Source organism: Heteronotia binoei, chromosome 8 (genome assembly GCF_032191835.1).
Source record: "Heteronotia binoei isolate CCM8104 ecotype False Entrance Well chromosome 8, APGP_CSIRO_Hbin_v1, whole genome shotgun sequence".
Classification (NCBI taxonomy): Eukaryota; Metazoa; Chordata; class Lepidosauria; order Squamata; family Gekkonidae; genus Heteronotia; species Heteronotia binoei.
This window is the reverse complement of record NC_083230.1, coordinates 75049190-75075882: the sequence shown is the minus strand read 5'-3', so window position 1 is coordinate 75075882 and position 26693 is coordinate 75049190. Positions and strand designations below refer to the sequence as shown.

The 26693-nt window shown below is 49.0% G+C and overlaps 1 protein-coding gene across 1 annotated transcript in view; it reads left to right on the top strand.

Annotated features, from left to right (window-relative positions):
- Positions 1–26693, top strand: part of SLC5A8 (solute carrier family 5 member 8) — a 166518-nt gene that overhangs the window by 27958 nt on the left and 111867 nt on the right. Inside the window, exon 8 of the mRNA XM_060245254.1 lies at positions 10426–10514. Coding sequence (XP_060101237.1) covers positions 10426–10514 — 89 coding nt within the window. The remainder of the gene's footprint in view (positions 1–10425; positions 10515–26693) is intronic.

Below are 26693 nucleotides of genomic sequence, written 5' to 3'. Positions count from 1 at the left end.
CGAAGACTGCCCATTTATACTCACTCTCTACTTCCTATTACTTAGCCAGTTTTTGATCCACAAGAGGACCTGTCCTTTTACTCCATGAATCTCAAGCTTTCTAAGGAGCCTTTGATGAGGAACTTTATCAAAAGCTTTCTGGAAGTCAAGGTAAACAACATCTATCGGGTCTTCTTTGTCCACATGTTTTTTCACCTCCTCAAAGAAATGTAGCAGGTTAGTGAGGCAAGATCTTCCCCTACAGAACCCATGCTGAGTCTTCCTCAATAACCCGTGTTCATCAATGTGCCTACTCATTCTGTCCTTGATAATGGTTTCTACCAACTTTCCTGGTATTGAAGTCAGACTGACTGGCCTGTAATTTCCCGGATCTCCTCTGGAACCCTTTTTAAAGATGGGGGTAACATTTGCTACCTTCCAGTTCTCAGGAACGGAGGCAGATTTCAATGAAAGATTACAGATTTTTGTTATAAGATCCACAAGTTCAACTTTGAGTTCTTTCAGAACTCTCGGATGTATGCCATCCGGACCCGGTGACTTGTTAGTTTTCAATTCGTCTGTTAGTTGTAGGACCTCCTCTTTTGTCACCTCAATCTGACTCAGGTCTTTCAACACCCCTTCCAACATTAGTGGTTCTGGGGTGGGCAAACACTTCTCATCTTCCACAGTGAAGACGGAGGCAAAAAATGCATTCAGCTTCTCAGCCATTTCCCTATCCTCCTTCAGTAATCCTTTTATCCCATGGTCATCCAAGGGCCCCACTGCTTCCCTGGCTGGTTTCCTACTTCTAATATATTTGAAGAAATTTTTATTGTTGGTCTTTATGTTTTTTGCAATATGCTCCTCATAGTCCCTTTTTGCCTGCCTGATCACAGTCTTGCATTTGATTTGCCACAGCCTGTGTTCCCTTTTATTAATCTCACTTGGACTGGTTTTCCACCGCTTAAAGGAGTCCTTCTTACCTTTTACAGCTTCCATTACTTTGTTTGTTAACCATGCTAGGTATGTATTTTATCTGAGCTTCTGGGATTATAGTTTTAAATAGTCTCCAAGCTTCCCCAAAGGTTTTGACCGTATTTACCTTTCCTTTCAGTTTCCTCCTCACATGCCTCCTCATCTCAGAGAATTTACCCCTTTTAAAGTTAAACATGGTTGTGGCGGTCTTTTTGGGCAACTCCCTATTTATACAAACGGTGAAATCAATAACATTATGGTCACTGCTCCCAAGCGGCGCAATCACTTTTACGTCTCTCACCAAGTCTTCGGCATTACTTAGGACCAAATCCAGGATCGCCCCACCCCTGGTAGGTTCTGAGACCATCTGCTCCATAGCACAGTCATTGAGAGCATCAAGAAACTCAATCTCTTTCTCTTGACCAGAACACATATTGACCCAATTAATCTGCGGGTAGTTAAAATCACCTATTACGACACAGTTTTTACATTTAGCCGCTATCTTTAATCCTTCCATCATATTATAATCGTCCTCTCTCTTTTAATTTGGTGGGCGATAACAAACTCCCATAGTTAGATTTCCTTTTCGGCCCTCTATTTCAACCCAAAGCATTTCTAAAAGGGAATCTAATTCTCTGACCTCAGTCTTACTGCACCGTATATCCTCTCTGACATACAGAGCCACCCCACCTCCAACCCTTCCCTCCCTATCCTTCCGATATAACTTATATCCAGGAATCGTGTCCCACTGATTCTCCTCATTCCACCAAGTTTCTGAAATTCCCACAATGTCTATGTTTTCTCCCAACACTAAACATTCCAATTCACCAATTTTACTTCGGACACTTCTAGCATTTGGATACAAACATCTATAATTTCCCAGGCAAGCTAGGCCTGCCACCTCCCTCCTACCACCTCGAGAATCTGGCAGACAGTCCATACTGTTTGTCACCATCACAGTGGACAACTCGGTAGAAAAATAGCAGCCCACCCTTCATCTCTTTGAGACGAGTCCTCCCGAACCAGAGACATTTCATCTCCTGTCAGCTTTCCCCCAAGATTTAGTTTAAAAACTGCTCTGCCACCTTTTTGATTTTAAGCGCCAGCAGCCTGGTTCCATCCGGAGACAAGTGGAGACCGTCTCTTTTGTACAGCTCCCGCTTGTTCCAGAAAGCATCCCAGTGCCTAACAAACTTAAACCCTTCCTCCTTGGACCATCGTCTCATCCACACATTGAGACTTCTAATTTGTGCCTGTCTCTCCTGCCCTGCACATGGAACAGGTAGCACTTCTGAGAAGGCCACTTTGGAGGTCCTGGCCTTAAGTCTTCCACCTAGCAGCCTAAATTTTTCCTCCAGGACCTCACAACTGCATTTCCCCATATCGTTGGTGCCAACATGCACCACGACCACCGGCTCCTCCCCAGCACTGTCTATCAGCCTATCTATTACACGAGTAATGTCCGCTACCTTTGCACCAGGCAGGCAAGTCACCATACGGTCAGTACGCGGTTTTGCCACCCAACTGTCTACTTGCCTAAGGATCGAATCACCAACTACCAAGACCCCCCCTCTCCCCCTGCCCAGGGATGGTTCCTTGGTGCCAAAGGATACCCGCTCACCAACCGAAGAAGAGGTCCCTTCTGAGGGCGCATTCCCCTTATCCTCAGCATGGTGCCCTGTTCCCTCTCAACCCTCACGCTCTCTGGCAGCAATGGGGCTGCTACGTTCCGAGCGGGGCTCATCTAATACGCCCCCGAGAGTCTTTCCCAATTGCCTAACTGACCGTCTCTGCTTCTCCAGGGCAGTCACCTCGGCCTCAAGGGTACGAACTCGTTCCGTGAGGACCAGGAGCTCCTTACATCGAGCACACACCCAAGACTTCTGTCCTGTGGGCAGATAGTCATACATGTGACACTCAGTGCAAAACACTGGAAAGCCCCCACCCCCCTGCTGGCATTCTACCTTCATGATATATATATATATATATATAAAATATACAGTCCTCTTTAAATGCTGTTGTTTAAGTGGCTCCCCTTCTGGAAGGTCAACTTACCTTATTGGGAGAACAAGAAAATCAGGGATCTGGGTTCCTGGTCCTTGGGGAGCCCCCAGGCGAAGAGTCACAGGCCAAGAGCCCTTTAGCTCTCGCCAAAGTCTCGCGCCTTTGGCAAGGCGCAGCTTAAAATGCAAAGAGGGTGGAGCAGACCACTCCTAAGCAATCATCAACAATCACTCTCAATCACTTCACCTTCAGCCCACTCACCCAAACATACAGCAGTTCCCCAGCTGTCACAACTCAGCCTTTTAAGCAGTCACACCAACCTCAGAATGAAGTCTTTCAAAACGCAGAAATTCTCAGCAACTTCTCCAGCTGTCTCAGCTTATCAGAGCTGCTGTGCTCTGTTCTGCTCCTCTCAGGCCTCTCTGAGATGAAAGAAATGCAAGAAAATATAAGAAATGCATACTTCTATCCTTTTACAAGCTGTTCCTGTGCTTCCTGTACTCCATATAAATTATTTGTCAATACTATATCCTTCTTATTTCTGATATATTTGTATCCAACCCCTATTCACTTTCCTTGGCTACTTTCTTAACAAAACATTTCCAGGTATTTTTACTATCTTCTGAAAGCTCTTAACATGGCAATGGACTTGATCAGAGTTATTTATCCATTCATGGACTTGCATATTCAGTCCGTGACCTCATAGTGCTTTTTAACCCAGATTTGCCTTTAAAGTGCAAGCTATAACCATAGTGCCTGAGATACCCATATCTGATATGTTGCCAACACCCATTTCTTGAGAGCAAGAACCTTGCTGTTGCCATTCTTACCCAAGTGGGATTGGCCACATTGTGTAGGGCAGGGGTGTCAAACATGTAGCCTGTGGGACGGATCCAGCTCTTGAAGGGCTTGAATCCATCCAGTGAGCAACTGATCACCTCCCTGCACCTCTCCAATGTCCAAAAGATGCAGGATGGCTGGGGTGTCCTGCTTTTGCAGCCTCAGCAAAAGCAGGAAGAAACTCCAGCCAGCCAGTGCCTCTCAGACAATCTGAGAGGCATGGAGGGGGTGTGGAAGATCAGTTGCTTATGGGATGGATCAGCTGCAGAAGCAGGAAGAAGTCCTCTTTTCCCCCACATCTGTTATTTCATTTTATGACACACATGGCCTAGCCCGACAAGGTCTCATTTAGGTCAGATCCAACCCTCATAAGAAATGAATTTGACACCCTAGGTGTAGGGCTTCCTTTAATGACCTCTCGGAATCTGCAGTAATGGAGCAGTGATGGGATGTCCATGATAGGACCTGAAAATTGAGTCAGGCAGTAACTAACAACCCTGAAGCCTGGCATGGCTTCACATACATAATATTCCCCTCCCCTCAGTCCACAAGCCCTAACATACAACGTCCTTAAGGTGCACTGGCTTGTGTTACTCCCGTGTCAAGCGCTGGGGCGTGGGAGTTGGCGGAGCAGAGGCCAGTGCTGGTCTGGTCCCAGTGGTTTCTAGAGCAGTGAGTGGAGGGGCCAGGGATGTTGGGGGATTGGTAGGTGGCAATCATACCTCTGGTGTGAGCTGGGGATGGCCTGCTGACCCAGGAGAAACTCAGCAAGATGGATTTCTCATTTCCCATGGATGATGCAGCGGAGGAAGTTCGTTCTGCCTGACCGTTGGTTGCTGGGTGGAAGGGCACTGACCTGATGTGCTGGATCTGCAAGAGGAAGTCCTGGAACTCTCCAGACATAAAGGCAGTCCTGTTGTTGAACACGATGGTGTTCAGGAGGCCCTTAGTTGCAAAGGCCCAGTGGAGGGAGCTAATGGCGGTCCGGGAGGAAGTCGAGGCAACAGGGACCACTTCCAGCCACTTGGAGTATGAGTCCACCATGATGCAAAGCAACTGGCCTTGAAAGGGGCTGGTGAAGTCCATGTGGAAACGGGAATACAGCATGCATGTGGACTCCCAATGCAGCACTGGAGCGTGGGGTGGAGCTGGTCTGGTCTCCTGTTGACCTGGGCCCTGATCTCCTCATTGATCCCCGGCCACCACACAGAGCTGCGGATGAGTGCCTTCATCCACACAATCCCCCAATGCGTCTTTTGTAGAGCAGCCAGGACTTGTTGGCACAAGGGTGGGGGCACAACCAACCTGTTTCCCCATAATAAACATCCCTTGTGCACCGAGAGAGCATCCCTGCAGGAAGCATAAACTGTAAAATCCAGGCCCACCTGACTGGTGGGCCATCCCCTCCACACCCAGTCCAAAACATGGAAGGGGATGCGGTCCTTGACTGAGAGATGGGTGATGTCTTAGTGTGGACAGGCCAGTCTGGGAGGTCCTCAATAAGGAGGACCTGGTGGGCAGGAGCCAGGTCCAGGTCTCCCGACGGGAGCAGCTCAAGGTGTTGGTGTGGCTCATGTCCTTTCTTGGCTGGTATAGCAGCAAATATTGGTACCTGGCCAGGAAAATGGACCAGCGCAAGACTTGGGGCGAGAGCATTTGAGGGGGTCTGACACAAAAAGGCCCCAAAGGGGCTTATGTTCCATGAGGATGGTAAAGGGCTGACCATACAAATAGTCATGAAATTTCTTGACCACCCCCCCCCCCACTATAATTGTCAGACCCCCTTTATCAATTTGTGCATCGTTGCGCTTGGGGACTTGCAAGGTCCGAGAGTAGTAAGCGATTGGAACCTCAGCCATCGGGTAATACGTGCCCCAGGACGGTGCCAACCCTGTACAGGGAACAATTTCATGCCAGGACTACCAAAAAGCGCTCATCAAAATGGGCCAGCACCCCATTAGATGTTAGTAAATCCTTTACCACTTGAAATGCGGCTGTCTGTTTTCAGCCCCAGACCCAGGTTGCCCCCTTATCCAGCAATCAGTGAAGGGGCTCAGCTACCACCACCTTGTGGGGTAAGAAGGCATGATAAAAATTGTGGAGTCCCAAAAAGGCCTTTAGCTTCGCCTTTGTGGTGGGTGCGGGTGCCTTGCAGATGGCCCTGACCTTGTCTCATGCTGGGTGGATTCCGTTGACTTGAGGAACTCCCAGGAGGCACTTCTCTCGCTTCACCTTTAGACTGGTGGACTGGGAACGTTGCAACATAGCGTGGAGGCAGTTGGTGAACTCCTTTTTGGTGGGAGCCGATATTAGGACATCATTGAAGAAGGGCTGAATGCTGGGGATTCCTTTTAAAAGAGTCCATCAGGTTTTGGAAAGTCCCCAGTGCAGTGCTGACCCCAAACTGTAACCTCACTGGGAAAGCGCCCCTATGGGTCGCTATAGTCTGGGCTTCTGCTGTGGCCTCATCCACCGGAAGTTGTTGGTAGACCTGAGCTAAGTCCAATTTTCTGAAAACTTTGGCCCCCACCAGAGAAGCAAGTACAGGGCTGACCACCCTGTACAGGACTGGGTATGCATGGTCCTGTAAAGCCTTGTTAATAGTGCATTTGTTGTCCACGCAGATGTGGACACTTCCATTTGGCTTCACTGGTGTGACTATGAGGTTTCCCACAGAGTGTCCAACTCCAGTTCCAAAACCCCTTGCTCAACTAAGCGATCAATTTTGTGTTTGAGAGCAAAGGGAACCCAATGCACTTTGAGCCTTATGGGCTGTACTGTGGGAGGATCCGTGTATAGACTGAGTTTCCCATTGAATACTAAGGGGAACTCATCGCAGATTGCCTGGAAATTGGTGCTGCTGGTGGTTTGCTGGATCCCCATGACCTGGATTCCTAGTGGTTTAAACCACGTTCGCCCCAGGAAACTAGCAAACAGTCCTTCTACTACCAGTAAGTCCAAAGAGCCCACAAAACTATTGTAACTGATCCGGAAAGTGCCCACTCCTTTGACAGCCACCACTCACTTCTGAAAGTCTTGTAAGACCATTGTCCCTGTCTGAGTCCTTGGAGGCAGAGGTGGGAAGCAGGTGGGTGTTGGAGTTGTGATGGCGACCTTGCTTTTTCTGCAGCCGTGGCAACCTTCAGGAAGCTCTGGAGCATAGGGTCGTTGAGCACGGTGATCTTGTGCCTGGCACATTCATCCTGGAGGCCGTACGAGAAGTGGTCAAGCAGGGCCTCCTCCAGCTACTGGAACTAGGGTTGCCAAGTCCAATTCAAGAAATATCTGGGGACTTTGGGGGTGGAGCCAGGAGACTTTGGGGGTGGAGCCAGGTGACACTGGGGGCGGAGCCAGGAACAAGGGTGTGACAAGCATAATTGAACTCCAAGAGAGTTCTGGCCATCACATTTAAAGGGACAGCACACCTTTTTAAATGTCTTTCTTCTATAGGAAATAATGAAGGATAGGGGCACCTTCTTTTGGGGCTCATAGAATTGGACCCCCTGGTCCAATCGTTTTGAAACTTGGGGGGTACTTTGGGAAGAGGCACTAGATACTATATTGAAAATTTGGTGCCTCTACCTCAAAAAACAGCTTCCCCAGAGCCCCCGAAACCTCCAGAACAATTCCCCATTATACCCTATGAGAATCGATCACATAGGAAATAATGAAGACGTTGTCCTCTCTCCCCCCCCTTCTTTCTGGCCAGTCTGAAGCAGCGGATCAGCCTCTAAACTCACCATTTGCTGCCAGCTTCTTCACAGAAACACACACAGACACACCATTTTAAATAGAAGCCTTTCAAGTCAAGCCTCTGGAGGTGCAAAGGCACATGGTCCTTTGCAGGCGGGGCTCCCTCTCTCCCCCCCTCCCCCGCCAGCCAGCTGATTGGGACCGGAAGCAGCCTGGGAAAACTGAAGAAAGGCTGCTGCGATTGGGGCTGGGTGGGAAGGGCCGCCATTCCCTCCCGCTTTCCAGAGTTTTGGCTAGCGGGAGAAGAAGGCATCAAATCGGGAGTCACCAGGCAAAGCGGGGGATTTGGGAAGCCTAACTGGAACTCACATTTGACCCCAAGCTCTCATAGGGTGGCCAGGTAGTTGACGGTGGATTCTTGGGGCAGCTGGTACTGGTTGAAGAACTGGTGCTGCGGAATCATCCGGGAAAGTTGTGGTGAGTCATCGCGACAATGATCTTGTTGAAGGACGAGGCTTCCAAAGTGATGGCTATGACCAGACTCTTGGCCAACCTCAAGGTGCTGATGCAACAGGAACTCAGCAGCAAGGCCTTCTTTTCGCAGCCGCTATCATCCTCCCCGATGCTGTGGAACACAACCTAGTATTTGAGGTGCTTGTCCCAGATCTCCCACAGCTCAGGGTGTGCGGTATCAAATTCTGGAAGTGTTCCTGAAGCAGTAGCCATGACCAGAGCGTGCCGGTGGAATGTGCAGTGCGTGCAGAGCAGATAGTAGCAATGTGCAGTGTGGTGCTGATGGCTGGGGCTCGCTCAACAGGATCCCATCCTTGTCGCCAGTGTTAAATACTGGGTTTGATGCATGAAGAGGCTCGTTACATAGTGATCAAAGCTCTTTATTAGTGATACAGCATGGCAATGGTAAAACAGACTGGAGAACTGGGCCAACTATATACAGAATTTGTTCCTGCACTAGAATGTCATTGGCTCATTTGAACCAGCAGGGGGCTGGTAATTGATCCAGGGAAGCAGGGATTTGGATCCTGCTTCCCATTGTTTCAGTGTCCCCAAGCTTAGTCCTAAAGGCTTCAATGAGTCAGGCAGGAACTAACAGCCCTGAAACCTAGCATGGCTTCACATATATAACAGCAGTGTAATAATTCCACAACCATACCAGAAGGATTTAAAATTTTAAAGGATTAAAAAAGATTAAAAATTTTAAAGGAACAGAAGGATTATAAATTTTAAATGAACAGAAGCAGGGCCTTTTCTGGCCTTTGCTTGAACAAGAACAGCCAGCAACCAGAAGAGGAACTGAAACAAAACTACAATACAGGCTCTGTGCTTAAGGGATCAGGGGAAAATAACTAAACAGTTAAATAAGGGAACATCAAAAATTCACAGCTTGCCATGGTAGAATAATAAATTGTTTTGACTCTTAATTTAGGATATTTTTTCAATTTTTTTTGTACCCGTGGTGTTTTTGTTGGCAGCTTTGCTAGAAAGGCAATACAAAGGGATTATGATGAAATGAATTCCAGGAGATTTTTCTACTGACCCTGATTGTTTTCTGTTGATGGCTTGGTTGGTTTGTGGAATAGTAAACTGATAATGGTCATTAATATGATTATTCTCCATATCCGTCAATGAAGAAAGAAAAAGCGGAAACACTGAGCTAAATTAGGTCGTCATGTATATTTTTGTTCTTAGTAAACAGTAATAACCACTTCACAGTCAACAGCGCCCCCCCCCCCAATGTCCAGAGTAATGTATGATTGCTCAATCGGAGAACATTCAAGATTCTCTGCCCGAAGGCTGTGACTAGATCAATTCTCTTTCTGCAAAGAGAATCTTCTAGCTAAGCATCTTCTCAGACTGAAGTTGAGACATACATATTTTCAGTCATGGGGGTTTATTTTAATAATTTAACAGTTAGAAGCTCAAATAACTATGACTGTCATATTCCTATGAACGATAAAGATAATACTACTAAAAAGCTGTTGTCGTTATTCTGCATCAATTAGAGTTGGATTACCAAATGGGCTCCAGCAATATGAGAGTTCTTTTTCAGGCTAGCCACCTTTCTGTCTAACCCAGTCAGTGCCGACCCTAGGGCGCATGGCACCCCAGGCAGCCTGCCTGCTGCCCCCTCCCGCTGCACCTCCTCCTCCCTCCCTTCCTCAGTTTCAATGCCTGGGAAGGGGTAGTGGAGTGCCACGATCCCCAGGCTCTTAAAAGGCTGCCCCTTCAGTGATCAGCTGATTGGTGGGTAAAATGTGCCGGAGACTCATGGCTCCTATGCTGGCCCTCTGGCATGATCAAGTTCAGTGTGGGATTGAGGGAGCAGCAGCGGTGGAAAGGACAAGTGAATTACTGAAAGAGCAGCTGCTGCCGCTTCCTGCCACCTTTCTTCCTGGATCGCAGGAGAAGGAATTGGGGAGGAGGAGTGGCGGCCACTCTTTCAGCAGCTCACTCATTCTTCTTGCTGCTGCTGCTCCCTCAACTCCGCACTGATCTTGATCGCACCAGAGGACCAGCATAGGAGCTGTGAGCCTCTGCCATGTTTTACCCACCGATCAGCTGATCATGGGGGGGCAGCCTTTAAAGACCCCTGGGAGTACGGCACTCTACCGCCCCTTCCTAGGCATTGAAATGGGAAGGGAAGGAGGGAGGAGGAGGCTGGGGAGGCAAATATGGATTTGCCTAGGTGGCGGATGAGGGGAGGGTCAAATTCGGGGCACCCCCCTGCCGGCACCCTAGGCAAATGCCTAATTTGCCTACTGGGCAGGCCAGCCCTGAACCCAGTGAGTGGTAGGCCACTATAGAATGTCATAGCTATAGTTAAAATATTTAATGTTAGCTATATCAAATTCATGTTACTTTTGAAAAATCAACAACAGAATATAAATAAAAGTTTAATATTGGTGTTTTTTTTAGCTGATGCCATATTTGGTAATGGACATTTTGGGAAATTTCCCTGGAGTTCCAGGACTCTTTGTGGCTGGGACCTACAGTGGGACATTAAGGTAAGTTAGAATTATGGTATCATATGTCCGTAAGGTAGATGAGGAACCAAGCTCACCATTTTATGCTGATGAGGAATTTTCTTACCATCTACTGTAACTAGGGTTGCCAGGTCCTATTTTTTTCCTTTCTGGCAGGATTTGGAGGGTGTTCCGGAAGGGGAAGTGGTCACGCATAGTGACGTAGTCACATTGGGAAGCAGCGCCATGCTCCCCCCCCTCTCACTTTCCCCCAACCATTTAAAGGGGAAAAAAGGTAAAGGTAGTCCCCTGTGCAAGCACAAGTTGTTTCTGACTCTGGGGTGACATTGCATCATGATGTTTTCACGGCAGACTTTTTACGGGGTGGTTTGCCATTGCCTTCCCCAGTCATCTACACTTCCCGCCCAACAAGCTGGGTACATTTTACCAACCTCGGAAGGTTGAAAGGCTGAGTCAACCTTGAGCTGTCTACCTGAACCCAGCTTCTACCAGGATCAAACTCAGGTGCTGAGCAGATAGCTTCATCTGCAGTACTGCAGCTTTACCACTCTATGCCACAGGGCTTCCTTTTAAATGGTTTGAGGAAAAACAGGTGCTGCACATGCCTGCCCTGCAAGAAGTGCAGGGCAGGCATGTACGGCCCCCACTTGAAAAGAGCAGTCACCTTGCACACCTGCCCTGCAAGCTGTGAATTTGCTGCTTGTAGGCCTCTGCTTGAGAAGAGTGGGGACCACACACATCTGCCCTGCAAGCTGTGGACTTACAGCTTGCGGAGCAGGCACGCATGGTGCCTCCTCTTCAAGTGAGGCCACAGATGGCTGTTGGGACTAGACTTCCCTCACTGGCCAGCTGGCCAGCATCTGGAGGAAGCAAAAATATTGGGGGATCCCCTGTCCCCATCTGGGGACTGATAAATACAACCACTGAAATCTAGGAGCACAACAAGTCCTCAAATGTTATATTTTACATACTTTTTAATCTATAACATATAGTAACAATATTTATTTTACTATTATTCACATCCATACAATAATAGAACACAGTCCCATGAGAAATTCTCACTTCCTCTTCTTGAAAAAAGTGAAAGGAGTGACAGTCCCTTCTGTCTTATTCTCCATGTTGGTGCTTTCAGCATCCACTCTATCATCGACATGGCCTCTGTGCAGTTCCACATGGGGTTGCAGTTCTGTTGGCCAGCCACCGGGAGAAGCTAGTAAACTGAAACAAAGATCTTTGTCTCCCAAGAGTGCTGTCTATTCTCCTCAGCAACAGTGCATTTTCTTGCCCAAAAATCATGTGATCTGGGAGGAACCAGCATTCTTCTCTCAGTTCTCTTTTCACCACCACACAGAGAGGAGTTACAGTGAGCTGTAAGTGATTTCTTTCCCTCAAACAAAAACTACTTCAAGGAAAGAATGTCTTTATTTAAATCTTGTTCAGACTGTGGGGCGAAGATGGCTAGGACAGATGAGTATGCCTTCTATCTTTTATGCTGGGAGAGGGCCACAAACCAGTGATATGCCCAGCTTGTACCCAAATGGTACCATAGGCCAGGGTGGACAGGGCTGCCTATCTGAAAGCAGCCCCTTTCCTCCACTGATAAAACACCTGAGTTGGCTTCTGCTTCCACTATCATCCCTCAGAGGACCTCTCAGACAACAGAGCCAGTTTGGTGTGGTGGTTAAGTGTGCGGATTCTTACCTGGGAGAACCGAATTTGATTCCTCACTCCTCCACTTGCACCTGCCAGCATGGCCTTGGGTCAGCCATAGCTCTGGCAGAGGTTGTCCTTGAAAGGGCAGCTGCTGTGAGAGCCCTCTACAGCCCCACCCACCTCACAGGGTGTCTGTTGTGGGGGAGGAAGGTAAAGAAGATTGTGAGCCGCTCTGAGACTCTTCGGAGTGGAGGGCGGGATATAAATCCAGTATCTTCTTCTTCTTCTATCAGTGAGTTTGCCCTCCCCCCCCCCCCGGGTGACAACCTATTCCCTCAGCCGAACCTCCTCTAGAGAGAGCAGCCTCTGAACCACCTGTAAAACGGGCAAAGAAGGAGAAAACATGCCGGCATGACAGGTGCTTGTCGCCTTCTCCACGCAGAGACTTAGCAACTTAGCTGCTGGTCTCTGGGACCAATTGCCGCCACCAGCCACCATCTCTGCAGCGATGTCAGCTTACTTCCCCCGGTTCCAGGGGACGCTCCGGTTCCAGAGGCCTGACTAACCATTGGAACTGTTCACCTTTGGTTCCATTGATCCTCTGCGCTGGTTCAAGCCACCAATTTCAATCACCCTCTCTCTGCTACCGCTTGCCATTCTCGTCCGAGGTGGCGCTCATTGATTCCCTGGAGGGTACTCCCAGCCATCACCGTAAGCTGCACTGGCGCTCTGGTTCCGCTCGGTTCCGTACAAACACCAAAAGCTTCAGCACCTACCTCTCCTGCGCTCCTGCAGTCAGTGCTGTTCAGGTTCCAGGGAGACTCATGATTCCAGATGCCATGGTTCTGATACTGGTTCCGACCTTGCTTCAGTTCCATCACCTGACATTGTCATTGGTGGTCACTCTGTTCCATCACCTTTGGAGGACCTGACGTCCTTCGCAGATTTTATAATTCGCATGGCACTGGATTTGCAGTTCACGGCGTCTGGAGCAAAGACCAAGGATCCTTTGATGCAACCATTGTTTGCTGCAGATTCGGGTCCCGTTGCCCTACCTCTCTTACAGGCATACAGGAGATGATCCGTTCAGCATGGGTTAAACCAGCCTCAACAGCCCCATCAGCACAACTCCTAAACACGTTATATCATGTCAATGACTTTGATTGTCTTTTTCTTTAATAACACCCTAAGCCCAATTCCTTCATTTCTGAAGTTATTCCAGCCAAGGATCGTTATGGTTCCAGAAACTCATTCACTGACAAAGAGAGGAGAAAACTAGACTCCTAGGCCATAAGATGTACTCATCTGGAGCCATGGACCTTAGATTGGCCAATTTCACAGCAGTGATGGGTCTTTATAACAGGGTCCTATGGCAGAAGGTCATGCAACACCTTCCAGACCTCTCACAGGACAAACAACCCCTAAAGGCTTTAGTGGATGAAGGCATTTGTCTAGGGAAGCATCAGGTTAATGCAGCACGCCACGAGGCAGACTGCCATAGCAGAGCCATGGGATCTGCACTAGTACTTCATCGCCACCCTTGACTTCGCAGTTTTGCACTTCCTCCAGACACGAGAGCAAAACCGGAAGATTTGCCCTTTGAGGGCCACGAGCTATTTAGGGACCAAACAGATGATGTTCTTGAATGTATCCATAAATATAAGTTGCAGGCCAAATCTTTTGGCATAACAGCTGGCTCCTCAACCCAGTCTCGCCCCATGTATTGGTTACGACCATATCACAAGCAACCTTATTCCTATTCCAAGCCGTTTCGTTATTGCGAGTTGAGATTTGAGCCCCAGTCTAACGGTTGACAACCCTCTCAGGGCAATAATGCTAGACAGGGCCACAGGGGAAAAAATGGTTCAGGTACTAGATCCTCAAGGGAGAGTGCTGCACGTAGTACCAATGCTGTCTGACTAACCGATTCCAATGTATTTGGGGACTGTTTTTCCCACTATTTTTTCGCTTGGTCCAGCATATCCTCTGACCCATGGGTTTTGTCCATAATAAAGCATGGTTATTATATTGGGTTTGAAAATCTTCCCAGGTGTCAAGTCTATCCTCTCACCTCACCGTCCATGACCTCCATCTCTCCAAGACTCATGATCTCCTCCAAAAGGAACTATTACACGGGTCCTTGATACTTACATATCTCCAGGATATTTGTCCCCCTATTTTATAATTGAGAAGAAAGATGGTGGCAAATGTCCTATTTTGGACCTATGGAAACTAAACAAGTTTGTATCCGCACCAAAGTTTCATATGCTAAACCTGACGGAGGTGCTACAATTCTTAGACTCCTACTGGTTTGCCACAATTGATCTGAAAGATGCATGCTTTCATATTACAATTCATAGAAACTGTAGGAAATACCTCAGATTCTGTCATGCAGGTCAGGTTTTCCAGTACTCAGTTTTACCCTTTGGATTGGCGTTCACCCCAAGGGTCTTTACAAAAGTGGTAGCCCACCTCAGACTGCAAAGCTGCTGAGCCCGCTTTGGCGGGGGAGGGCGGGATATAAGAATAAAATTATTATTATTATCATTATTATTATCATATATCCATACTTAGATGATTGGCTGTTGGTGGGCCGTGACCCCACATCTCTCCAACAATATATTGCCTTAACATTTTCCACTCTTGATTCATTGGGTCTTCTAGTAAATAAGACAAAGTCACACCTATACCCAACTCAAACTATTGAGTTTATAGGAGCCTGCCTAGATGCCCAGCGCAGTAAGGCCTTACTCCCCCTAGCCAGGGCTGAGAAAGTGATAGGCTGTGTCAATAGATTATGCGCACATCGCAGGCAACCTGCTCAATTTATGCAGCGTGTCTTGGACTATATGGCCTCTACCACTATGGTGACACCTTATGCTAGGTTACACCTCCAGACATTACAGATCTGTTTTCTTAAGGTGTTTTATCCCCAGTATGACTCTTCACACAGATATCTCTGTTCCCCACACCATTTTACATGTTCTCTAATGGTGGACCTCATTACCCAACCTGATGGCAGGAGTACTGTTTGGCCTCAAAACACATGACTTACATCTTTTAATAGATGCCTCTCTTAATAGGCTGGGGTGCACACTGTGGTATGGCCTCAGCACAAGGCATGTGGTCTGCTGATGCACAACTACACATAAGTCTACTGGAACTCCAAGTGGTAAGACTCGCTCTCCTTTCATTTGCAGAGCATGTACAAGGCTGTTCACTTCTCTTTATTTATTTATTTATTTATTTTTATTTATTCGGGATTTGTATCCCGCCCTTCCCACAAGTGGCTCAGGGCGGCTTCCAACAATTAACAATTTAACAATTTAAGTATAAAACAATTAAATACTTGACATTAAACATTAAAACCAATACATTTCAATTCATAAAAACAATGCAGCTTAAAACCAATAACATGTCATTTATGTGAACAGATGGCTGGCCAGTTACGTCAGGTTTCCATCCCAGCTAGGTGTAAGCTAGCCGGAAGAGGGTTGTCTTACAGGCCCTGCGGAATTGAGCCAAATCCCGCAGGGCCCTCACCTCTTCCGGCAGCTGATTCCACCAAGTGGGGGCCATAACGGAGAAAGCCCTATCTCGGGTGACTTTCAAGCGGGCTTCTTTTGGCCCGGGGATAGAGAGGAGATTTTGTGTTCCTGACCTCAGTGCTCTCTGGGGAACATGTGGGGAGAGACGGTCCTTCAGGTAGGCAGGTCCCAGGCCATATAGGGCTTTAAAGGTAATAACCAGCACCTTGTACCGGACTCGATACATCACTGGAAGCCAGTGCAAGGTCCGAAGACCTGGCCGAATGTGTCCCCACTTTGGGAGACCCAATAACAGCCGGGCCGCGGCATTCTGCACCAGCTGCAGTTTTCGAGTCCGGGACAGGGGCAGCCCCATGTAGAGGGCATTGCAGTAGTCTAACCTCGAGGTGACCGTAGCATGGATCACTGTTGCTAGGTCGTCACGCTCCAAGAAGGGGGCCAGCTGCCTTGCCCGCCTAAGATGAAAAAATGCGGACTTGGCAGCGGCTGCTATCTGAGCCTCCATCTTTAAGGAAGGCTCCAATAGCACCCCCAAGCTCCTGACTCTTGAGTACCGACAGCATAACAGTGAAGAGTTATGTCAACAGACAGGACAGCACGGGCTGTCTCCGACTTTGCAGAGAGGCCGAATTATTGTGGAATTGGGTGATTGCCAATGACACACACATTACAGCCATTCACATAGCAGGAAAACTAAATACTCAAGCGGACAGACTCAGCAGGATATTCTATCCTGCCCATGAATGGTCTCTTTTGGACCGCTAGCTAGATACGGTGTTCCAGAAATGGGGACACCCCCACATAGACCTGTTCGCAACAGTTCACAACACAAAGTGCACCCGATTTTGCTCCAGAGGAGGGATAGGGAAACACTCCCTTGGGGATGCCTTTCAGCTAACCTGGAATGGCTACCTGTTTTACGCCTTCCCTCCCTTATCCTTGTTGACACCAATAGTGGCAAAGTTACACAGGGACGTATCCACAGCCATATTGATAGCCCCCTTTTGACCTCAATGTCCTTGGTTCCCAGTACTTTGGCATCTCTCCAATGGACAGTATCACCTCTTACCAGAGGTCCCAGAACTTCTAGACCCGGACTTTCCACCTCACCTTCCCATCAGTTCCCTGAAACTGACGGCGTAGTTTATTCACCCCCATCAGGAGTACTCCAAGTTCTGAAGGCAGCACGTAAACCATCAACGAGGAGATCTTACAAGGCTAATGGAGACGTTTCCACTCTTGGGTAGTCAGTCACAAGCTAAATTCTATTACATGCCCACTCTCAGAGGTTTTGCAGGTTTTGTTATATCTCAGCTAACTAACTCATTTATTAAGGTGTTTTTAGTAGCCATTTCAGCCAACCACGGTCCAGTAGACGATATTACTGTATTTGTTCACCAAGACTCAAAATGCTTTCTATGTGGTTTGAATAACTTGTACCCTCCTGTCGCTCCACTTGTTCCTCGATGGAGCTTGTCCTTACTGTTAACTGCTCTTATGCATAAATCTTTTGAACCACTAGCAACATGTGACTTGCCCTTTTTGTCCTACAAAGTGGGATTTTTAGTATCCATCACTTCAGCCCGTCGGATTGGAGAACTGTCCTCACTCTCCATTCAGCAGCCTTTCCTAAAAATCCACACTGACAGGGTAGTCCTACATCCCTTTTTGGATTTCCTTCCCAAGGTTTCTAGATTCCACCTTACACAGGACATTACCCTTCCACATTCTTTCCCCGCCCATCTTACCTGCAGAGCAAACTACATACAATAGAGAGCAATATTATTTTATTTAGATAGAACTAAATCCTTTCGAAAAGACCTTTGTTTGTTTGTTTTCAAGGTTCCAGGAAAGGTAAAGCAGCTTCCTCACAAACACACTCATGCTGGATTTGTTCAGCTATTAGGTTAGCATACTCCTTGTCAAACATCCAGTGTCCTCTGGACATCTCAGCACACTCCACAGGAGCCCAAGCCTCTTCAGCAGCCTTCATAGCTGGCCAGTCTCTTCTCGATGTATGCCGTGCAGGCATAGGTCCACTCCTTCAACATTCATTCAGCATTACACCATGGATTTTGATGCCTGGAAGGATGCAGCAGTGGGAAAAGTGGTACTTCAGTCAATGTTCCGTTGAGACAACCACGCCCACCTCTCAGTTATGTGAACTCACTACTCTCCCATGTGGAACTGCATAGAGACCATGTCAATGAAAAATGGGTTGCACTTACCTGTAACCTTTGTTCATCTAGTGGCCTTCTGTGCAGGTACACATCACTTCCTCCATCCCCGCTATGGTTATTTTTCAGCACCTGGTGGTGGCTATGGAGAACTGAGGGAAGGGTGCTGGCTCCTCCCCGATCACGTGATTTTTGGGTGTGAAAACACACTGTTGCTGGGGAGAATAGCCAGCACTCTTGGGAGACAAAAAAGATGCTTGTTTAAGCTCACTAGCTCCTTCCGGTGGCTGGCCTGCAGAATCGCAGTCCCATGTGTACCTGCACAGAAGGCCACTAGATGAATAAAGGTTACAGGTAAGTGCAAGCCCTGTTTTTCTTGCTCTCATGGTGAACTTTTTCAAGCAAACTGTCCATAAGAACTGATAATATTCATTCAACAGGTAAGTGACTTCCGCAAGTACAGATGAAGACTGAAATCCACAGCAAACAAACGGACACGGCTTCAGGTAACAGGCAGTTTTGGTACAACTTTCTCACTGTTTTATAATGACTTGAATCCTTATTCAGAACAGACACGAAAATAAAGAGAAAGTGTAAGCATGCCACATTTTGTTCTACTCTTCAACATGTACAAAAATTTCACTTACATGAAAATAAAAAGAAAGTGTGAGCATGTTACATTTTGCCCTGCTCTTCAACATGTATAAAAATCACACCACAAATTGGTGCACAATTTATTAGATGATCCTACACATTACAAAAGTATGATCCTACAAAACAGGTCTAATGCTTGATAAAAATAGTAATAACTGAAGACAACAATTAGGATATGTAAGTGAAGCGCTTGCCAAGTTTTTAGTAAAAGAACAGGAAAGTGTACCTATTTTTATGCCCTTCCTAAGATACATAAGGAGGGTCGACCTCCTCCAGGAAGATTGATTGTGTCTGCTGAAGGAGATTTATTGATGATTTATTTTTAATTTTTTCCTGTTATGAGACAGTGCAGAAATCTAAGGACAGGATGAGTTCATTACATGAACAGATTAAATTTGAGGGCAAATGGAGCTAAACAGAGATCAATTATTTAGATACTATTGTTGCTAAAGGCTTCAATGACACTTTGTACATCAAATTATTCAGAAAACAAATAGACAGGAATGCATTAATCTTCATGATCTTCGTGGTCTCTGTGCATCACACTGACGGGATATAGGCGCGCGCGCCGATCACGATCGGTATTCTTGAAAGCTGCGGATTTCCGCGCCCCAGGCCCAGTGCGCATGCGCAGAAGCCCCACCGCGCATGCCCACTGGGACTGGAGCGGACATCCCGCCAGTTCTCTTCTGACCGCCGCTTGGATCAGTCTATCATTCGCTACGGTCGGTAGAATTTTTTTCTTGTTAGTTGCGATTTGGATTCAGCACATAGAGACTTTATATCTATTCCTTTCTTAATTCTTGGGCGAGAGGGAAGGCGGAAAGGCCCTTCTATTTTTCTTCTTCAGTTTTTTTCCCTTTCCCACCTTTTCCCCCCTCCCTCCCCCTCGCATGAAAAGCATTGGGGATTTTTCAAGAGGTGTGCAAAGTGCGGGAGCAAAATCGCTCCTCCGGACGGACACGCTCTTTGCCTACTCTGCTTTTCGCGGCAGACCAAAAAGAACCAGGCAGCCCGACTAGCAGCAGCGCTAATGGAGCGTGCGTTGTCTCCCAAGAAAACGTCGACAGCAGGCCACAAGCTGTTGACATCGGAGTCGGTCGATACCGACAGACCTCCTACCAACGCCGATCGCCCCACAAAAGGAACGGGCTCGGCATCTAAGTCGGACTCCTCCACTCCTGCAAAAAGGCCAAGGGAGGAGAAGGGAGCGCATCCGGAAGCGAAGAGGAAGAAGAAGGCAGACAAACTCAAACACAGGGCTGGCGCATCTTCCTCTCCCACTTCGCCATTGGAATCGGCGGCAGCGGTACCACCGCTGAAGCTCTTCGCGTCGCCACGCTGCCGGCTAAGCCCTCCGATGCTGGCTTCCATGTCAACCCAGATCGCCATCTCATCCGACTCCGATCACGATCTGGAGCTAACACAAAGCTCGGGGGCGGAAGACAGTCCACCCGAGATCCACCCAGTAGAAGAAACCCTTCGATCCCGTACCCCCCTTCGAGATTGATCAGTTAGCCCTCGTCAAGGCCGTTCCCACAGCCTTCCTAGAGGACGCTCTTCCACGCCTCGGCACCGATCCAGGAGCCTCAGGCGCAATCGCTCCAGAAGTATGCAGAGAGATCGATCCAAGAGCCCTCGCCGTCGACGCCGATCTCGGGAATCGGAGGAAGAGAGGTCCCCGCGCAAAGACCACTCCCCTCTCCGGAGACCGCCGCCGCCGATACCCTGGGACCAGCGTCAATGGCAGTACCTGTACGGGTCGTACCCGATACCCTCTATGTTTCACCCAAGACAGCCGGAGTGGGACCAGCATTCGGAAGCTTCATGCAGGTCGCGAACATCTTATCGACCCCCGAAACGTGCCCCATCGGTATCGAAGCCACTGGACGCTGAATCTCCGCACAGGCAGAAGATTTCCCCACGCTCCCGGGGCATGGAACAGGTTACAACCCCAGAGTCATTGAAGGCTTCAGAAACCCCGAGACTTCCATCGGAACACACCGAATCGGTAGAAGGCTCCCCCAGATCAGAGGAAGGTTTGATCCAGGAGGAACAAGGAATCTCTTCATCTCCAGAGGAGCCATCGCCCTCCCACAAGGTGGTGGAGGACCAACCCATATCCCCATCTGAGGACCTCAAGTCCTTCGGGGACCTTGTAAAACGGATGGCCCAGACCTTGTTGTTACCGACAGTGCAACCTCAACCTGTGGTTACAGACAACGTCTTCGATATTGTCCAAATGGACACCTCTACGGCTATTGCCTTACCACTAACTACAGTCATGCTGCACACAGCTAAATCGTCTTGGGACAAGCCGGCTTCAACGCCCATATCCTCACGCAGGCTGGACCATATCTACTGCGTCCAGGAATCTACAGCTGAATTCCTGTTTAACCATCCCAAACCGAATTCAGTTGTAGTAGCCTCATCGTCGAAGGCTCGGAAAACGCATGCTTCCCCCCCCCCCCCCCAGATAAAGAGGGAAAGAAGCTAGACAATTTGGGCAGACGCTTCTATTCAGCGGGCTCGCTCGGAGTCAAGGTCGCAAACTACGCAGCTTGTATGGGGAGATATCAATATGCCCTATGGGACCAACTGTCGAGCATCTTGCCGGGCCTTCCTGAACAGGCTAAGAACGCCATCAAGAAGATTCAGAGGGAGGGCAGGACACTGGCAAAACAGCAGCTCAACTCGGCTAAACACTCAGGCGATATTGGTGCTAAGACGATCACCTCTGCCATTACATTGAGGCGTCACTCCTGGTTAAGGTCGACTGCACTACAGCCAGATACACAGTCATACGTTGAAGATCTCCCCTTTGACGGTAACAGCTTGTTTAGCTCTAACACAGACTCCGTGTTACAAGAGATGGACAAAAGCATCAGGACATCTCGAAACCTGGGGGTGCCCGTCTCATCTAGGTCTCAAAACAGACGACCCTGGAACAAACCATGGAACAAGAAGCCATTCACTAAACAAACCACAGAACAGCAGTGGAGGCCAAAGAGTACAACATCTTTCTCCAAACCTCCATACAACTCCAAATCGAAATACTCTCCTGCCCCTTCCCAATCCTCTAGACAGAAGGGGAACAGGCAACCCAAGCAGGGACTTTGACTGCCTTTTCCCCTGCTCCTCTCCCCCCCCCCCCCTCGGCTTCAGACCATACCAGGCTTTTCCCACATTTTCAGGCGTGGTCCAGAATTACCACGGACAGATGGGTCTTATCGATAATCTGGCTGGGTTATCAGATAGAGTTCCAACAAAGTCCTACAGTTCCCACAGTCGTTCACACTGCAACATCTCCCACACTACAAGAGGAGGTACAATCACTCCTTCAGAAGAATGCAATAGAACCAGTTCCAGCAGATCAGGAGGGACAAGGGTTCTATTCCCGATACTTCACAATTCCCAAGAGAGATGGGGGTCTTCGACCCATTATGGACCTACGGGGCCTAAATCTCTTCATTCCACACCACAAATTCAGAATAACCTCCCTGCCAAACATCCTGCCTCTTCTCAATCAAGGAGATTGGATGGCCACCTTGGACCTGCAGGACGCTTACTTTCATATCACCATACACCCGGCACACAGGGAGTTCCTCAGGTTCACCATAGGAAAGACTCACTATCAGTACAAAGTGCTGCCGTTCGGCCTCTCCACGGCACCGAGGGTCTTCACAAAGACCATGGTAGTGGTAGCAGCTCATCTAAGGCTTCAGGGGATCACAGTGTTCCCATATATAGACGATTGGCTCCTGATAGCAGAGTCGAAATCTCTCCTGTTACAGCACATCGACACCACTTTGGCTCTTTTACTAGAGCTGGGACTGCAGGTCAACAAAAAGAAATCCTCCCTTCAACCCTCACAGAGGGTACAGTTCATAGGAGCCATCCTGGACTCACGAGCTTGCAGGGCATTTTTACCAACCAAGAGGGCAGAGGACATCATTTCCCTGGTACAGTTCTTCCTTTACAACTCAACGGTCACGGCACTACAGATCCAACGCCTTCTGGGCCTAATGGCATCTACCACAGCGGTCCTACTGTTCGCCAGATTTCACATGCGAATACTACAACTGTGGTTTCTCAAGACGTTCAGATGCCAGTCGGACCTCCCGTCTCGCAGGTTGACCGTTCCACAACCAGTCTTGTCCTCCCTGTACTGGTGGTGAGAGAGAGAGAACCTCCTTCAAGGAGCTCCATTCCACAGACACACCCCAACTTTGTCCATAACATTGGACGCGTCCCTATGGGGTTGGGGAGCGCACGTAAACGGCCTGTGTGTGGGAGGACGGTGGCCTCAATGCCACCTACGTTACCACATAAACTTTCTGGAGTTATTGGCGATCCATCACGCCATTCTCTCTTTCCGCCCAATGATCGCAGACAAGACGGTAGCGATCCTAATGGACAACACGACCGCATTAGTATACATAAACAGACCGGGGGGCCCAGTGTCAAGGAAATTGTATCTGTTAGCACTGAGAGTATGGGAAATCTGCAGGGAAACAAACACAACCCTAATAGCCACTCACCTTCCAGGCAATCTGAACGCCTGTGCAGACTATCTCAGTTGTGGGGGTGCCACGCTCCACGAGTGGGAGCTCAACTGGAAGTTTCTCCAACCTGTGTTCCAGAAATGGGGCGCACCAGAGGTGGATGTCTTCGCCACTTGCAGCAGCTCGAAATGCAAGAAATTCTGCTGCAGGGGAGGAGTAGATCCCCTGTCATTGGGGGATGGACTGCTACTTCCATGGTCACACAGACACGTGTATCTGTTTCCACCAATTCCACTAATAACCAGAGTGGTTCACAAAATTTACAGCGAGCACCCCAGAGGGATCCTCATTACCCCATGGTGGCCCAGACAGCAATGGTTCTCCCCAGTCTTAAGGCTGTCAGATAGAACCTTCCATCAGTTCCCCATGGTTCCGGACCTTCTACTGTCCCACCAAGGGCAAGTGATTCACCAAGACGTACCGCACCTGAAGCTAACGGCATGGAGGTTGGTGTGAGAACGCTATCGGCAAGGGCATTACATGTCATCCTCAACAGTAGGAAACCATCCACTAGGAAGTCTTACGAGTACAAGTGGTCGAGATTCGTCCACTTTGCCTCAGAAGATGCAGTGGAGCCCAAAACAGCGGGCCTTCCAATAATCCTGGATTTTCTACTTTCCCTATTAGATAAGGGTTTAGCGGTGTCTTCAATACAGGTGTACTTAGCAGCCATCTCAGCCAACCATGCACAACTCGACGGTTGTTCGGTTTTCACACACCCTGATACTAAAAGATTCTTGAGAGGTCTTATGAGGCTTTATCCATCAACACGGCATCCGGCCCCCACGTGGGACCTGCCAGGGGTTTTGCAAGCTTTAGCGGGAAAGCCCTTCGAACCTATGGCAACATGTTCCCTTCAGTTATTGTAATAGAAGACAGCCTTCTTGGTTGCTATTACCTCTGCAAGCAGGGTGGGTGAACTGGCAGCATTATGCTGTGTCGACCCATATCTGAGATTCAGCACCGAGGGGGTTTGGCTTCGTCCGGATGTTACTTTCCTCCCAAAGGTAATCTCCTCGTTCCATTTGAACTCGGAAATATACTTACCTGTGTACTTCCCCAATCCACATACAGAAGTGGAGCGGAAGCTTCACGCCCTGGATGTCAAGAGATCACTTTCGTTCTACCTACATCGGGTAGGACCGGGTCGTAAGGACCCCAGACTCTTTGTTTCATATGCTCCAGCTTCACAGGGCATTAGAGTTTCACCCCAGCGAATCTCTAAGTGGATTACAAAGACTATAAGACTGTGCTATTTGTTAAATAAGAGACCCCTTCCTGGACCTATTAGAGCCCACTCAACCAGGGCCATGGCCACCTCTGCGGCTTTCATGAAAAGGGTGCCGTTGAAAGACATTTGCGAAGCTGCCACGTGGTCCTCTCTGCATACCTTTGTGAGACATTATGCATTGGACCTTTGTTGGCGTAGACGCTCGTCAGTGGGCCGTGCTGTTCTCCAGGAGCTTCCCTGCTGATGGACCGTTGCACCCTCCTCCAGGTAGGATATTGGCTTGCTAGTCTCCCGTCAGTGTGATGCACAGAGACCACGAAGAAGATAAACAGGTTTCCTACCTATAACTGATGATCTTCGAGTGGTCATCTGTGTAGTCACACTACCCGCCCTCCTTCCCCTCCGCTGCCGGTCCATCTTGGAAGGGCTTACGCAGCGGTCAGAAGGAACTGGCGGGATGTCCGCTCCGGTCCCAATGGCAATGCGCGGTGGGGCTTCTGCACATGCGCACTGGGCCTGGGGCGCGGAAATCCGCAGCTTTCAAGAATACCGATCGTGATCGGCGCGGGCGCCTATATCCAGTCAGTGTGACTGCACAGATGACCATCCGAAGATCATCAGTTACAGGTAGGAAACCTGTTTGTCTTTGTGCTTCACACTCATGGGATAGAGTGCCTGCACCGATCCCCGAATCAGTATCTGAAAAGCCTGGGCTTTTTCCGCGCTCGGTGCCAATGGGCATGCGCAGGCGTCCCAGTACGCATGCTCACCGGCGCCAGTGCGGGGATCCCGCCAGTTCCTTTCTGACCGCTGCGTGGAGAGGATCTAACTTTCGTGTCCCCAGTCGGTGAGATAGTTGGCTTTTGCCTTTATCGTTGTATATAGCCCGTTTGTTGTTTTTCTTAGGATAGATAGATAGATAGTTATTAGATAGTTAGTAAAAAAAAAAAAAGTTTGTGATTTTTGGATTTGCCCTTCGGGGCCTTTTCCCCTGTTTGTTTTCCCCCCAAATTTTTCCCCTCAGAGGACTCTGAGTGGTTTTTTTTGCAATTGGCGTCTATGGAAAGACGTTGGGGTTTTTTCAAATGCTGCTGCTCTTGTGGGAAGAAGATTGCCCCCCCAGACAGCCATTTTCTGTGTCTTCTCTGCTTGGGTGAAGCGCACCGCATGGAGTCTTGCCCACACTGTCTCCGCTTCTCCAAGCAAACAAGGAAGAACCGGGCGGCGCGGCTTTCGGCTGCTTTAACTGAGTTGGCACTCCTCCCTCAGAAATCGGCATCAGGCCTGTCGGCATCGACCATGGCAGACACTGGCCCCAACGGTCACATCGGCTGATGTGGCACGGGTCTTGACCAAAATGGTGATTGAGTGAGGCCCCTCCACGAAACGATCCCATGAAGGATCAGTGGATACGCCTGCTAAGAAGCGTCAGGATGACTCAGGGACCCGAGCATCCGTTCCGAAGAAGTCGAAAGAGAAACGGAAGAGGTCCCGCACTCCATCGCCTTCCCGCGACGTTTCGGCACCGATGACTTCTGCTCCGCCGAGGAAGATCCTGGCGTCCCCGTGCCGCAGCCCATCGGCATCGAGAGGCAGTGTTCATCAATTTTGTCTCTCGATGTCCGAACAGGAGATCGGCCTTACTCAGTGATCCTCTTCTTCCGGATCGAGGCGTCGTAGTGGATCGATCTCCGAAGTGGAGGCATTGGCGCCGATGGACTCATCGACCCCAATGGAACCTAGAGGCAGGCGAGAGCTGGAGCCTTTCATGGCACCACGCTGTTTCCCACCACTACCACCGTGGGAGCAGCGACAGTGGCCGCCCACCTATCCTTACTTTTATCCATATCAGTGGTTTCCACCAAAGGAGTTTGCGGCGTGGGATCAGCATTCGGAGGCATCCTACACGTCGAGGCTTTCACACCTCTAGAAGGCCTGCGGCATCAGCATTGCCATCGATCCCTCCGAAGAGGCGCACCACCCCTGCGGCTGAGACTCGTTGGCGACCATCGGCATCGACCTGTTCACCCATCTGGGAATCAATGCCGATTCTCTCCGAGCACTCCATCCCAAGGGAGACTTCCTCGTCGGACTCTGAGAGCGGTACCGACAACCAGGAAAGAGCCTTTGAGCCTTCGCCAGTGTCCCATACGGCCGAGGATCTTCCTATATCGCCTTTGGAAGATCTGAAGTCCTATGACGAGCTGGTGAAGAGGATGGCAACCTCCCTCTCCCTGCCTGTGATGCAACCACAACCTGTCGTGGATGATAATGTCTTCGACATTATGCAAAGGGACACATCCACAGCAATCGCTTTGCCGGTCACCAAAGTGATTCTGCAGGCAGTCAAGGAGCCCTGGAAGAAACCATCT